General features: G+C 33.4%; 1 protein-coding gene across 14 annotated transcripts in view; it reads left to right on the forward strand.

Annotated features, from left to right (window-relative positions):
- The window catches only part of SENP6 (SUMO specific peptidase 6), a 72,656-nt gene that overhangs the window by 39,213 nt on the left and 18,215 nt on the right, over positions 1-15,228 (forward strand). For all 14 annotated transcript variants that reach the window (XM_085576420.1, XM_085576422.1, XM_085576424.1 and 11 more), the window contains 8 exons: positions 2,171-2,241; positions 3,434-3,567; positions 5,935-6,337; positions 7,378-7,610; positions 10,033-10,203; positions 11,074-11,116; positions 12,601-12,780; positions 14,728-14,954. In XM_085576420.1, coding sequence (XP_085432546.1) covers positions 2,171-2,241; positions 3,434-3,567; positions 5,935-6,337; positions 7,378-7,610; positions 10,033-10,203; positions 11,074-11,116; positions 12,601-12,780; positions 14,728-14,954 — 1,462 coding nt within the window. The remainder of the gene's footprint in view (positions 1-2,170; positions 2,242-3,433; positions 3,568-5,934; positions 6,338-7,377; positions 7,611-10,032; positions 10,204-11,073; positions 11,117-12,600; positions 12,781-14,727; positions 14,955-15,228) is intronic.

The raw sequence follows: 15,228 nt of genomic DNA on the forward strand, positions 1-15,228 counted from the left end.
TCTTGCAAGTGTTTGGCTGTTTTAAAATAATAGCTGTAAACAGGAGTCTTATGTAGCTAACATAATATTCAGATGGGGGTAGATAATGCTAGTGTTATTTTGATTTATTGTAAAAGCATTATTTAGCTTTATATGATAAATAATGAATTTATCATCTTAATAAGATCAATATATTTTGCATATCAAAGATTTTGCATATCAAAGATGTAATACAAATGTATGGTTCTTAGAAGAAAAGTTGTAAGTTAGAAATATACAGAGACCTTGAATTGTGAACTACATTTTAAAAGAAATTTTAGTACTCTATATCTGCCATATGATTTGCTTTATTGTTTTCTTTCAATTAAATGACATATACTTTCAATATTGTTTCTCTTAAATATCATTTAAGTTTTAAATATTTTACACATCTTATAGAAGATAATTTTTCTAGGGGTAATTATGTTCAAAACAAGACTTACTGTTGTGAAATACTAATGAAAGATAGTTATGACACATGATGCAACAGCTTGCACACCCTTACTGCAGTGTTTATATTTTTCAAATCTAAAATGATGTTACAGCTTTTTTAAAACTTTTTAGAATGTTGTGAGCATTGGTTTTGATAGTACAGGTTCTCATAATGATGAGTTTGAGTTCTGCCTTTTATTTCCTCTAATTCTTCCTTAAAGTAATTCTATGTGTTTGAATTTTTAAGGAAAACTATCTAAAAAAATAATGCATTGAATTTATGAATAAATATTCATACTGAGTTTCCAGTTTTGATTTAAAAAATACTGGGGCAGAAGGATTGTTCCAGAAATACATTTCACACAATCAGTAATAAATAAATTACCTAATCTGTAATCTGTAATGTATTTGCCAGCAGTCATGATAAAGTACTATGACATCGCTACCTTCTGAGTAGCCATGCTTGTTTTTCAGTTCTTCTTTCTGTCAGAATTTTCTTTAAAGCTGCAGCCCATCAACACACTCACATGTGTTTGGTATTAGGTAAGAAGTGTCTCAAAGGGCATTGTAGATTAATCTTGTTCCAAAGATATTACCTAAAAATTAAGAGAATTCAAAGGTTTTAAAATTTTATGTATATTAGGAAATGCTGTGCTGAAAAAAGCAAAATCTTATAACTAAAGCTAAAGTGTTCTTCAGCTATAGCCAAATTTTTGTCAGATGGGTCTTCAAAATTTAGCTGTTAGTGGTGATGTTACTGCCTGCAGCTGTTTGCTTTGCCCTTTTGCTGTTGATTAATGTCCTTGTAATCAGAGGTAGGTGTATGGGACATATGTGACCCATTTGCAGCCCAGTGCTTAACTTTCCAATAAAACCAGTTTCTGGTGAGTTTGTTGACAAGGCCCTCCTGTGTTTCAGATGTGTGCCATCTTCTGTTATAACAAGAATAGTAATCTGAGCTGCAGTGCTCAGAGCACTGAGAAAGACAAGTGCTACAAACAGTAACCCACACGCACTGAGCTTCAGGAATACTAATTTGCTATCAGCATGATTTGATGCACATGTGTGCAAACTGAAAACATCTTTCAGGAGACTCAAATCTTGATATAATGCCATGTAATACATTAATTTGCACAAAAATATGTGATATTTATATTATGCAAGGTATTACCAACAAAATACTTATTATCCAGTAATTTGTCTTCATTACAATATTTTAAAAACAAACATATAGGATATATATAGGTTATATTTTCTGGTTTTTGGCTACAACTGTTTTTGACATTGAATCTCCTTCCTCTGTTTTGCCTGTTCTCTTCCTGTTTTTTAAGTTGTGGAACTTGTGAAATCTACTTTTATATTAAAATAATAGTTGTTTCTGTTATTGGCTTTTAAAAGTATCTGTCTTGTATTTCATGAATGAAGAGGAGGGGAAGAGGCAGGCTTCAGTATTTGGAAACTTGGGTGTAAAAGTGACAGACTCCAGAACTATTGATTATTGCAAAGGAGATTTAGATCAGAAACACTTTCAAGACCTTTATTGTGGTTGTTTGTATTGTTCTGGTAATACTTTTTTATGTGTACAAATAGCATGTAATAGGAGAAGTTAGTATTTGTAGCTTTCAGATACATTTCAGGTTTGTTTTGTTCATGTACAATTGTGACTAAATTATAATGATGTCTGTTAAAAGAAAAACCATACATTTAATTCATTTTCCAGAAAAGAATACCCACCTCAGCTTCAGAAAGTGGAGGCAGACCACATTAGGTTACCACGGTCTCAAGGAGTGGGTAAGTTATCTTTAGAGTTCTCATTTCTTCTAAGCAGAATAATTTTTTTAATACCTGATTTGGGTGGGTGTATTGCCAAATCTTATATAACCTTTGGTATATCTACTTTCAGCCTTAGATTGTGTTATTCTAGTTTTGTACAAGTTTGTGCATGAAGGGATGATTTTGCCCTTCTTGACAGATTTCTACAACTAGTTCAGTCATGTGATAATTTTAAATTATGCTTCAGTTCTTTTAAAAGTAACAGAAATAGGGAAGATTTGGGATCATAAAATGGGAGATTTAACAGATCTCTGGAGTTAACTAGTCTGAGCCCAAACCCCCAGCTTGTTTGTGAATTATTATTCTGTGTAGTAATCAGCACTTGGTATGAAGTGTATTCATACATTAAAGGAGTTAATAAAAGAAACAGCATCAGCTCTGCACCTCCAGTGAAACATGCTCTTATATTGTTGTTAGATGCAACAACCTTGCTGTTGGAGATGCAGTAGAAAAAATATAGCTTGGTTTCAGGTGTGGAAATTGTGAAACTGGAAAAGAAAACACCCTGTGTTTTGTTAAGTTTTGCTAGCATAGATACAGTCTGTCTACCTGCTGTTCAGCTGCATAGTCACCTCTACTGCCAAGTTGTTCTGCTGTGCCATTTTAGGTTAATGTTGAGTAGGTCTTCAGCAGTACTACTCTAAAGTAAGTAAGGAAAAACCCCACCTGTTATTAAATATTTTTGAAAAAGAGACATTTTTTAGTTTTGAGATGTCTTCTCATAGTGAGATGTTTGTGAGACCATCAGTATGTATATTGAAAAAGTGTTCATATATATTTTTCAAAAAAGTCTTAAAGTTTTGTGGTCTAATAGCATAATCTAGCATCCTCTCCTATTTTTGGCAATAGAACTCCCCTTGATTTGCAGTGAAGTTAGTATAGATTTACAAATCCAAAGCCTCTTGCAAAGATATAAGATAAAAATTGTCAGTGAGTGACCCTGGATTAATATTACTAAAACTATGATTTGAAGTTACTTTGGGGAATGGTATTTTTTAGTCATACAACAAATCATAAGATATTTGAAGCAGTGTAGATTTTTGAGGCTTAAAAATGTGTTTTTTTAGTTTGTATATGTAAAAAAATAAGATGATCATAGCGGTATGAGTGGACATTTCTTGTTAATGTTTTTGCATCTTTTCCGTTCTAGACACTGTAATGGAGAATACAGATGATTCTGAATCAGAATCTGAAATTAAAAGAAAGGTGCGACAAAAAGGTCATTTCAATTCATCTGACTTCAGTCTATCTTCTGCTACAAAAAAATGCTTAACTCAGTCAAAGGTGGGTTATATTTAAAAAAATATGTAAACTCTTGTTGAATTTTAAAAGTTGTTGCATATTTTAAAAACAGACATTCAGGAGTAAAGCAGGTTGATGTATTAAAAATCAGTAGAGTTGGGAGGAAGATTTACATAATTAAAAATAAGTTATGGTGATAGAGGTACTTAAGTTCTAATGTTGCTACTAGTTGTGAAATATTTCTTTTCTGACTTGAACAGACAGAAGCTGCACTGAAAATAAAAGGAGTCTTGATTTTATTGAATAATGACTGATAAAGCAGAGATTGATAATTTTAATTTGCTGAAATAGAGGAACAATATTTTGCTCTTTGACAGATTTTTTTTTCCAGTGTCATGATTTTCTGTACTCAAAACAGTAAAGATTAAAGTACTGCAAAGATGCAAGTATTTTTTATTAAGTTGCTCACTTTTTCAGTGAGAGTAGTTCCTTAGGTATCCAAATGGCATTCTCTGCCATTCTCTACATGCAGCCAACCAGGATGTTTCTGTTAGGAATGTGTTTAAATATCAGATGTAAGATACTTTGGAAATTGCTTTAAGGCTCTCTGTATTTTTTATCAGCTTCCCAGGCTACTATGGAAGTTTCATAGTGCACACATACAGGTCACATTGTTTGACTATCAAAGCAAAACTTCTGTAAGGAGATCTTGGTTTAAAAAAAAAAAAATAGATGTATGATTTTTATATATGCTTAGCTTTTGTTTGAAACACCAGGTACTGCTCTTTGGCATTTCCATTGCTTATTTAGTTAGTTAGTGTGATGTTAATAAAAAACTGGTTTAAAATTTTTGGCATGTGGTTGAAGTAGAGGGGTGCGATTGCTCTATACATAAGATCCTCCAGGTACTCTTGTTGCCTTCTCTTGAATATTTTTAATGTCTGATTGAAATTCTTCAATATGATAAGCAGTATCTTTCTAAGAACTACATCCTGTAACAGCACTGAGGCGCAGTGCTGGTTTTCATACAACTTGCTATCATCACACAGCTCAGATTCTAAGGGTCTGATATATTTTATCACTTGGGGTTTTTTCCTTCTGTTTCTCTATGGTATGTGCAGCTTTGTTAAATTGCAGAAATATTATAAAAATATTATGTTCTCATTGTATTATTTTTGCCCTTAAATTTGGAGTTTGAAATTGCTTCCCACACCTGTGGAAGTTCTCTTTTGGAGGTGTGTTCATGGCTGGGAATGGGGAGCGGTCTAAATTGTGAAAGCTATGTTTTCAGAGTAGATTCTGAAAGTTTTTGGTGGGATGTAGGCATTTGTTGCCTTTATTAGTTCACAGTAGAGTGGTTATGCTGTTTGAATTCAGTGCTCCAGGAGACAATAACATGCATTAAATTTTCATCTCTAGATATGTCCTGTATTCACTTCCGTACTTGCTCTGCAGTTAATACGTTAGTATTGAATCCCTCAGATTTAGAAGTCCAAGTTCTACACTTACAATACAAAACTAAGTGGGACCTAGTAAATGTAAGAAAAACAAAAGACATCTGTCTTTGTAGTGAGAGGATGCATTTTCTCTTGTAGTCCCTTCTTGCTTCTTGAAAGTTTGGGGATCTCCTATTCCTCAAGTCCTATCTTCTTCTCTGTGGCACTTGATTCCAGAGCAATATATGTACTTTGCCTTTTCTTTGTCTCCCTTGAGGAGTGAATTTGCCTGCGTGCCTTGCTGGGCTTTTAGAAGATACCTTGGAAGGACAAATAAATTTGACCTGCAAGGTTTCTTCAAATCCTCTCCAGTATTGCTCTAAGGATCCGTAGGTTACTTTATTTTTGTCCCATGGAGCTGTTTTTACAGAAATGATGTAACTGGACCATCTTACTGATGGATGTATGCATCCGAACAGTATGCAAGGTTTTGTTCACAGAAGAGAATACAAGAAAAAAAAAAGTGAATTGTCTAACATTAATCACTTTAAAAAATAGTCACAAATTAACATTTTAGAATATTTTTCATTTTCTTAAATGAAATAAAAATTTAAACAGTTTTAGTGCTGGTTTTCTCACCTACTGTAATAGATAATGTAGTGTTGTCAATTTCCACTGGATATTATTATGATTTTTTTTTTTTATTAGAAGGGTTTTCAAGCATTTGAAGAGGATGCCCAGGTATGTGGTTGAGTCACCATCCCCAGAGATATTTAAAAGGCATGTAGATATGACACCTGGGGTTGTGGTTTAGTGATAAGAGTTCTATGTTAATAATTGGACTTGATGATATATGGGGTCTTTTCCAACCTAAGTGATTGTATGATTCATTCTGAACAGGAATCAAGTACAAGATCTGGAAATAGTGTCTTTCTGCTTACAGTTACTGATTGTGTGTTTGTTTCTCCTTTAGCTTTTGGAACAGATTGATTATTCTACTGAATGCCCGAATTGTGGGAGGGCAAATGAAAATCAGACCAAATGCCAACATTGTGGAAGTGCTTCTCTAAAGGATTTGCAAAGAGTCTCCAGACAAACTGTGACATTAAGTGAATCTGTGGGACCTTTATCACGTTCTTCAATACATCAGAACTCAGCAGGGCAAAAATCTTCAGGTACAGGGTTCAGCACAAAGAAGTTTTATAGTTCTGCTGTTGGAAAAGGTCCAACAGATATTCTGCTGAGTAATGAGGTTGTAGGACATTCTATGTTACGACAGAATGGAAAAATTGGTCTTATAACTGGGACAAAAAATCCTAAAATTACAGGAAACTTAAGACAGAGGAGTACAAGACCATCGGAACTAAATGATCCAAGTAAGTACCTTTTTATGAATACAGCCATTATCTGGAAATCCAGAATATTATATAACGAAGGAACTGTTTGTGCAGGTTTATGTAACTGATGTTGCATAGAATATTTTTGTGTGTATGTTCTTGGGAAAGAGGGACAGAACTTTTAATAATTTCCTTTTCATATGCAGTGGTACTCTTCAAGAAAGGTGAACATTTGGTTAAGCAAAAATTATTTTGTGACTTTTTTCTTTTGTTTGTTTATAAAAATTATTTAAATTTAGGGTATTGGAAAAACCAGTATTCTTAGGAGAATTTCATCATTCACTCCCAAGATGAAAGATAGTATTTGATTTTTACGTTGTGTTTTCTCTCCTCTTTTCTTCTAAATTGTTCATCTATTTAAATTTCATAATTTGTAAAATGTTAATTTCTTTGCTTTCTTTTTGTAAACTCAGTAAGCAAGAAGGATGGAGTATAGAAAATTATAATTTCTCTTGTTGGTTTTTAGGTTGTATTACCTGCTGTCAATTCTTGACTGAATCAAGTTCACTTCTGTCTAGAGGTGGATTAATGATACCCATTTTTTGTATAGTTAGTTATAAGAAAATAAAAACAAGGCAGAGAGTGCTTGCAACCAGACTCCAAATAAACATACTACAATGATACATATGGATTTTTTTTGGCATTGCAGGACATTTATAAAAATTACTTCTAAGATATTGCTTGAAAAGAAATATCTGTTACAGAAAGATACAGTGGTTGAGAATGTAATATTTTCTGTTTAGTTGTTGTGTCTAGTGATGAGGAGGAGAATAGTGGCAGCACTAGGAGCATGGAAAGCATTTCATCTCGTCCTGCAGATTCAGCCAGCTCCTCCCTATCTCCTTCTTCAGGAAAGGTGGAAGCAGCATTAAAGGAGAACAATTGTGAAGTAGAACAGAGAATAGGTAGTATAACAGCAGTACAGAAATTACCATCACACTAGGAAGAAAAGCCAAAAATGAAAAAGAAATTTGTTACAGAAAAATGTAGTGGTTGAGAATGTAATATTTTCTGTTTAGTTGTTTTGTCTAGTGATGATGATGAGGACGAGAATAGTGGCAGCACTAGGAGCATGGAAAGCATATCACCTCGTCCTGCAGATTCAGCCCGCTCCTCCCCAGCTCCTTCTACAGGAAAGGTGGAAGCAGCATTAAAGGAGAACAGTTGTGGAATAGAACAGAGAATAGGTAGTATAACAACAGATACAGAAATTGCAGTCACACTACCAAGAAAAGCAAGAATGAAAGATCAGGTACTATTTAATGCTTTGTTTAAAGAAAACAGAATCAAATAATAAATGGAATATATAAAGGCTTGTTTTGCATTGTCAGAATTTGACTGTATTTGATTGTTTTTTTTACTCAGCAGCTCATCAAGTAGTCTTTCTGCATACTTAATACTGGAAACATAAAATGTTTTCATTTATTTTTACAAGCATTCATAATGATTTTAATTATGCTGTTAAAATAAATGCTTCTGTGTTGAATGTTTACTCTTTGACACTGGACAGGGGTTCTCTGAAGCTCAAGGTCTCAGTTTGCAGCAGAATGTCAGTACCAAGTGGATCAATAATGGCTCTTTAAAATGCTTTGACAACTGTCCCAATTAATAGCACTTATTTTAGGAAATTGGTGGTGGAGCTTGTGTTTTTTAGTTGGGTACTGCTATAAGAATTGGATAAGCAAAGACAAAAAAACACTCCATGAGCACACCCTAAGGGTGGCCAAAGGGCAGAGTTTTCATACTGTGTTAAAAGCCATCTCAATAGTGAGCCATTAAGAGGAATAAATTCCATATGGCAATTGGTAGTGGAATAATAGTGCTGATTAAAACTATTCATGACTCACTTGTCCAATTTCACTATTGAGAGTTTGATTCAACAAGAGAATCCGATCAGATTTCCAATTTTTTGAGTTAGAACACTAAAGTACTGATGCCAAAACCTTCTTGCTATGTTGAGATTCAGAAGCCAGCATTCTAGTGCTGTAGTTGATGAAATTATGGATGTTTATAATATGTTGTATAATTAGTCACCACTATCAATATGAAGCTGTGAACCTCCAGCCTGCATTAAAGCTGTGAAACTTAAAGCTTGGATTATAAATAGTTCTTGAATTAAGTTATTCTGGCAGTATGTGCTGAATTAATTGAAAGAATTGCATTGTGAAAGCAATGGTGTCTGACTTCTGAAACTCTCCCAAATGTGTTTTTTTCTTTTTATATCCGTATGTTCCTGTTCACTAGTCTTTACAAAAGACAGTTGTAATACTATATGTTAGATTATTTTAGAGTCTGAGCTTACTTTTGAAAATGAGGGAAAGAAAAACTTTTTTGTGAAATAAAACACAAATTTTGCATTGATTGACTTGATCTACCAAGATTTGGAGATATCACAGCAGTTTTCTGAGATATAATAGAAAAAGCTTTATTCGGCTGTCTTTCTCTCAAAATATTTTTTTTTACTGAAGAGACTAGTTGAATATAGCATCACTTCAGACTTTGCTGTTTTATTGTTTGTGATTTGTTTTGAGATTTTAATAACATTTAGCCAGTCCAGCAGACAAAAAGCAAAAGCTCTTTTCAACAAGAGGCCTAGGAAAACATTTTAATTACAGGGATTTAGAATCCCTGCCTTTTCCAGTGTATAAAATGAAGGAATCATCCAAAAGTAGATTTTGAATTATTGCCAAGATAGGTTAGTGGTTTGGGACTTTGAAATAATTTTTGAGATTTAGTCTTAACAGAAACACTGCATCCCCTAGAATGTTTTTCTGTGGGAGTTTAATTGACATTTTGTAACAAAAAACAATGTTTATTTGTGGGCAGCTTTATGAAACAATATAAATATCAAAGAAAAGACTAGTGTACAGAAAATCCTTCAACAAAATAGAGCAATATAAGCAATACAACAATAAATATATTAATATGCTGGCTATTAGCAAGCTTTATTTAATTTCAATAGGTTTTTGGTAAGATTATTCTGTTGGTTAACAGGATACTTCATTGAGATTACAGCTTCAGTCAGCATCTAAAGACTTCTCTTGAACTGGAGCCAAACACCACATGGCCTTCTTTCAATGTCTAGTCTTCTGACCTTGGAATCTATCCTAAAACCATCTTAGTTCTATAGAGATGCCTTAAGGAAGTTTGATTTGGCTTATTTATTTGTGTTTCTTGAAGACTGTACTCTGCTAATGTGGTGATGCAATATACTTCAAGAACAAGTCACCAAAAGCTTGGATTAACAAAAACTGAAAGAAAAAAATAAACCACCAGCACTGTGGTGGTTTTACAGGATTAATGCTTTTTTATCTAAATAAAATGTTTTAAAAATAATTTTGTTTGCTAGACTGCATAATGTTTCCAAAAGATAAAAATAAATTGGTTTTGGCAATTTAGAAATGCTGTTTGTGATTTGGAAGTGTCAATGAAGTATCTACAAGTGTCAGCTTTCCTTTTATTTTCTTTTTAAATGTAGCAATATTACCATCCTCAGGTGTTACAAAAAGTCTTTTGGGAATTATCTACCTTCTATATGTTTGAGGTGGATGCTCTAGAAAATAATCCTGTTGACCAACAGAAAAGTAGCTAAAAATTTTTTCCCTAGTTTCAACAAGCTTGGTTTTGCAATAAGCCCTGGTGAGACATTCTGAAACCTGAAAATTACATTGCAGTTTGGGAACATTGTGTCTAACACTCCAATAAAACGGCGCAAAGTTATTTCTCAAGAGATGGTAACCGAGGCTGTACCTCTAAATTACCAAAACTCCTGTGAAAGCGTCATTCTGAACTGCCGAAGCATACGGATAGGAATGCTGCGCAGAATGGTAGTGGAGCCTGTGATTGTAAGTAACCTTGCTCTTTCACAGCTTGCTTTTCAGGTTTTGATGGATATTGTATTTTTGTATTTGAACAACGTAATATTTTGCCTTTGTCTGGGGAACAGTAAGTTTGTCTCTAATTTCAGAGACTGTGATTTCCAGAGAATCTCAAATTACTGCTACACTCTAACACATGCAGTCTAGCTCTGGTTCTTAATAGAAATGTACTGCAGCACTCTGAAAGAATTTGTTGACATGCTGGGGAGAGGTTTTGGGCTAGCATGCATTTGTTAAAAAATTGAAACCAACAGCTACAAGCAGTTGATAGTTGCAAGGAAGAGAAGCATTGTCCTAGAGGTGAATAATTTTACTTCTACAGATTTTGGGTTTTTGTCAGCTTTGTAAGTTACATGGAGTTTTCTAGGACTCCTTGAATATTAGTTGTGTGCAGTCAGCCACATAGAACAGGTACTTCTTGCTGGAGTAACCAGAGAAACAGCAGACTTGTTACTTGTTCTTTCCACATCTCTACAAAACACTATTGTTTGATTTCTCTAAATGCTGATCGATGAAATTTTCTTTTGAAGAAATAGAATTTGTGTATTTTTCAGAGTATTGTAGAAGTTTTTGAAAACTGAGTACTTCAGAGAGATCTGAAGTTTAAACAGTCAATATGACTTAAAAAGACTAGAGTAGCAAAGAATGTGCTTGCCTCGAGTTGTGCTAAAATGTATGTTTTGTTTTTTCTTAAAACTTGCATTTTAAATATTACTTTTTAAATGTTTGTTACTTAAATATTAAGTCTGTTGAAATGTGTTTGCTAACAGTATAAATGCCTTCAGTCATTTAAAATTTGCAGAAGATGTGAGATCTTACAATTATGTTGTCTTTCAGTTTTGCCTGGATTATATCAAAATACGCCTAGAGAATCAAGAAGGTGAGAGTATTTTTCATTTTATATTAGTACTCAATATATTTCTTTTGAATTAAGTAACTCTGTCAGAGGTATTAACAAGTATATAATATTTATTCTCATTTTGTCATTTGTGTAATAAATTATACTGGGTGTTTGTAGTCAGATAAGAGAAAATAAAATGGAAAGTGCAGATTTGAGTTGCCCTTTAACAAAGTGATTAACAAAACTAAAAAGCAAGAGCAACTCTCCTGTAAAATGTTAGCTTTTTAAAATTGTATTAGTTCTTTTATTTCAGTTGTGTTAAGTAGGTAGTAAAAACCACACTGGTTTCTTAGACCTTTCCTGTCTAGATCTCTCTTGATAATTTTGTCTTTAGTGTGAAAATTTGTCTTTAGTGTGAAAGAAACAGTGACATAATTTGGAAAGGCTTGAGTTACAGCTCCTGCTCTGTATCCTTTCTTTTCTTTTGAAGGGTTTTGCTCTGGGCCTGAAAAGCTTTGTTACCTTTTGTTACTCTTAAATTGTATTCTTAAGATCCAGTCTTGTTGAATGTTGCTGTTGTTACTTGTAAAAGAAAACTATTGTATTTTGTAATTATTACATGTAGGAAAGTATCTCACAACCTGTAAATATAAGTGTTGCCTTTGCTCAGTCAAGTATTTAAGTTTATGTTGCATCTAAAATACAAATACATAGAAACTGAGTTTTCATGCTTTAAATGTATTTTTAAAAATAAAACACTGAAGAGCTTAGTGTAATTTGTAGAAAATAGCTGTCAAGTTTTAGTTAAAATAGGTCTGCGGTGCTGTTAGTTCCATGTCACCTAATTTGTCAATAGCATAAAAATGTGGTGACTCATTAAATGTTGTATCTGTTGGGACACTTAGCACTTTACTTTTTTTCTTTTTTCTTTTTTTTCCTTTTTTTTTTTTTTTGAGTTTCACATCTTTATCCACTTCTATATCAAATTTTATAATACAATAAAACCTGTAAAAAACTTAATATTGGCATTGGCAGCATCAGATGCAGTGTTGAAATTCTGCCATGTTGCTGACGTTTCTTTTGGGCAATAAACTGGGAGTAGTCCTTTGTTTCCTCAGGCAATCAGATCATTTCTCTGCATGTGTTTATGCTCTTTTTTTTAAAGTTATTTTTCATATGGGAACTTGATCAAAGATAAATGTATAATGTACATTTGTACAATGTAAAATGTGCCACAGCAATAGTTGCAAATTTAAATTACTGAAAATTGTGGAGTGGAATAAAAAGAGTTGGTGGGCGGAAAACAGCTTGTTTCTGATGCCTTTCTTCACAGATGACATTGGAATTTTAGCTTGTCTTTTAAGATAGGAAAAGCCATCACTTCTTGCATGTCTGTTAATTTTAAAGTTTTATCTACTTAAGTTTAGTGAGCACATAGGGATTACTTATTAAAATAAGGGGGAAATTGTAAAGGAACCTTACAGACATTTATTGTATTTTAATATATCATTATTTTCTCATAGAATCAGAAAGTGATACCAGAGAGATTAACCTGAGAACTTCAGAGCTTACTAAATGTGAATGGTGTAGTGTTCGAAAATTGCCAGTAGTTTTCCTACAAACAGTACCTTCAACCTGTAGCAGTCTGAGAGATCAATTGAAAATGAGTAAAGATAATGTCTGGTACGAATGCAAAGGAGACAGTAAGTAAAACAATTCTAGTTTACTATTCACTTTGAATTGTATTTTCATGTTTTGGGTCATGAATGAGTGCATTAAGACTAGAAGGGTCATCACTGGCTGGGGTAGGTGTAGTGTTTTTCAGACACTATTACCTTCCCAGGCTGAGAAAGAGTGCAGTTCAGAAAACAGCTGTGCATCCTCTTTGTCCAGAAACAGGCTAGTTACAACACTCAGTCAATTTAGTACAACTTTTTTCACTGGTATTTGTACTGAATGAGAGCAAGTTGGTTTGGTTAGCTTTTGTATATGAGCCTTTACATTTATATGGTAGCTTTTTTAATACTTCTGCTGTCTGTGCTGTTCTGCTGACAGGCTTTAACTTTAGTAGAAAATGTTGTATAGGTTGCCTTGGGTTTTTTTCCCTCCAGCATACTTGTCATGATGATGTGAGATACACAAATACCTGCTTGGAGAATATGTGCATTATCTTCATGTATATTAAAATTAAATTTAATTTCTACATAATTTTCAAGGTCCTAGCATCTTAATATGCATACCTATCAAATGTAACATTTAGTCCTCTTTCGCTTCAATAGGCTTTTCTTCAGGTTAAATTTTGTGGTTATTTATGCTTACATACAGTTTTGTACATACATGAATGCATTCAAACTGAGGAAGAATGCTTTCAGCAATCTCAGAATTGAGTGCTCCCATAATACTGTGTACTAGTTTCCATGTCCTGTAAGAGTTATGAGCTGTAAGGAGTCTTAAGTAATTGGAGAGCATATAGGAGACCTGGACACAATTCTGGAAGCAGGAATTAGACCCTAGGTGGACACAGGTGTTCACAAAAATAAAGAAAAAGCTTCCCAAGCTGTCTGTGTGAGAAAGTCCCTCTCTTGGCATGGCTCTCAGCAGTGTCCCCATACAGCTCTTCTCCCTGAGGCTGTGGCACAAAGTTTTACATCCAGCTGCTCTATTGCATTTGATATGCAGGAGCACTTTGTGATAGCACAGTTGCTCTCTGCTTTGTAAGCAATGAAATTAATTTAAGCCTGTATCCAGAGCTGTGTAAGCAATTATATGGAGATGCCTAGCTCCCAAAACAGAACACCCAAAAGCCAGTTAGGTATCTAAGTTCTGTGTGCAGTGAATTGGGAATTATGCTGCTGAAGAATTATTTTTCACAAGAGTTAGCATGCTGGGTTAAGAATGATCAAAGGGAAATGGTTATGCTTGTGTCTGAAATGCCTCTTACAGAAAAACAGGTCCTGGCAGCTGTGTGTTGGGCAGCAGTGTGAGACTGGGATTTGCAGCCTGAATTCTATTCCTTTTTCTGACTCTGTAAAGTAATTCCTTTTAGTGCAATTCACTGCTTTATGATTTTCCAGATCATATAAGTGGATTATATTTATATAATAGCTGATTGATTTGAGTAATTCTCTCCAACTTCTTCAAAAACAGTGATGTTTTATAGCATAGTCTCCTAGGATCAGAGAGGAAATTATGCTGAAAATAAAGTTTTTGAAATTGCAGTGAAACAATAGGGTAGGAACTGCAGTAAGAAAAAGTACTGGTTACAGAGTCTTACTCTCAGTAAACAGAGATGTTATTTCAGAATATGTTTTGGCTTTGCATTTGTGTAATTTATAATTTATCAGATGTAATATTTAACATTTCTTGATTAAGGTAGAATTTGAATGCACTCTTTGAAAATGCAGATAAAGATTTGGTCGTTAATCCTTCTCTCTTGTCTGCTCACATCCGTATTACTTCTTACATACATTATCAGCAGTGTGTAGTTGTGTTGGCCTAAAATTCCATGAAATCTATTTATAATTGCAACATGCTTTATTTTATTTTATTTTATTTTATTTTATTTTATTTTATTTTATTTTATTTTATTTTATTTTATTTTATTTTATTTTATTCCTAAATTAATAATTTTCTCTCTGCTTTTTTTGCAGGTCAGGAAGAACAGTACATAATTTTAATTTTTGAAACTGGTCTTGATCCTCATGCAAATTCAATATTTGAAAAAATAATTATGGACATTGGTATTAGAAATAACATTTCTGACTTCTTTGTGAAAATTTCCTTTGAAGAAGCCAATGCCAGGCTTGTTGCATTTACGAAGTGCTTGGAGGACAATTCCAAAGGAAGCCCATCTCACAGAGAAAGCAAAATAAAAAATGTAATTATGTTTTTGTTTTAGAACTAAATCATTGTATTATGTCGGTTACAAATACACTAAGGATAGTGTGTTAGCCAAAAAAAAATTCCATCAACTTTATATGGCGTTTATATGAAAATTCCCAGACTGGTCCATGGTGGATTATGAAATGATGGGAAATAGTCTGTGCATTCACAGTACTTTCTAAGGTGTTTAGTTTGATTGTAAAGTTATACAATGGCCCACAAGTAATGTTGTTATTTAAAAATTACTAAGGGATGAGAATCTTTACTAT

This window comes from Lonchura striata, chromosome 3, assembly GCF_050655825.1.
Source record: "Lonchura striata isolate lonStrDom1 chromosome 3, ASM5065582v1, whole genome shotgun sequence".
NCBI classification, from domain to species: Eukaryota; Metazoa; Chordata; class Aves; order Passeriformes; family Estrildidae; genus Lonchura; species Lonchura striata.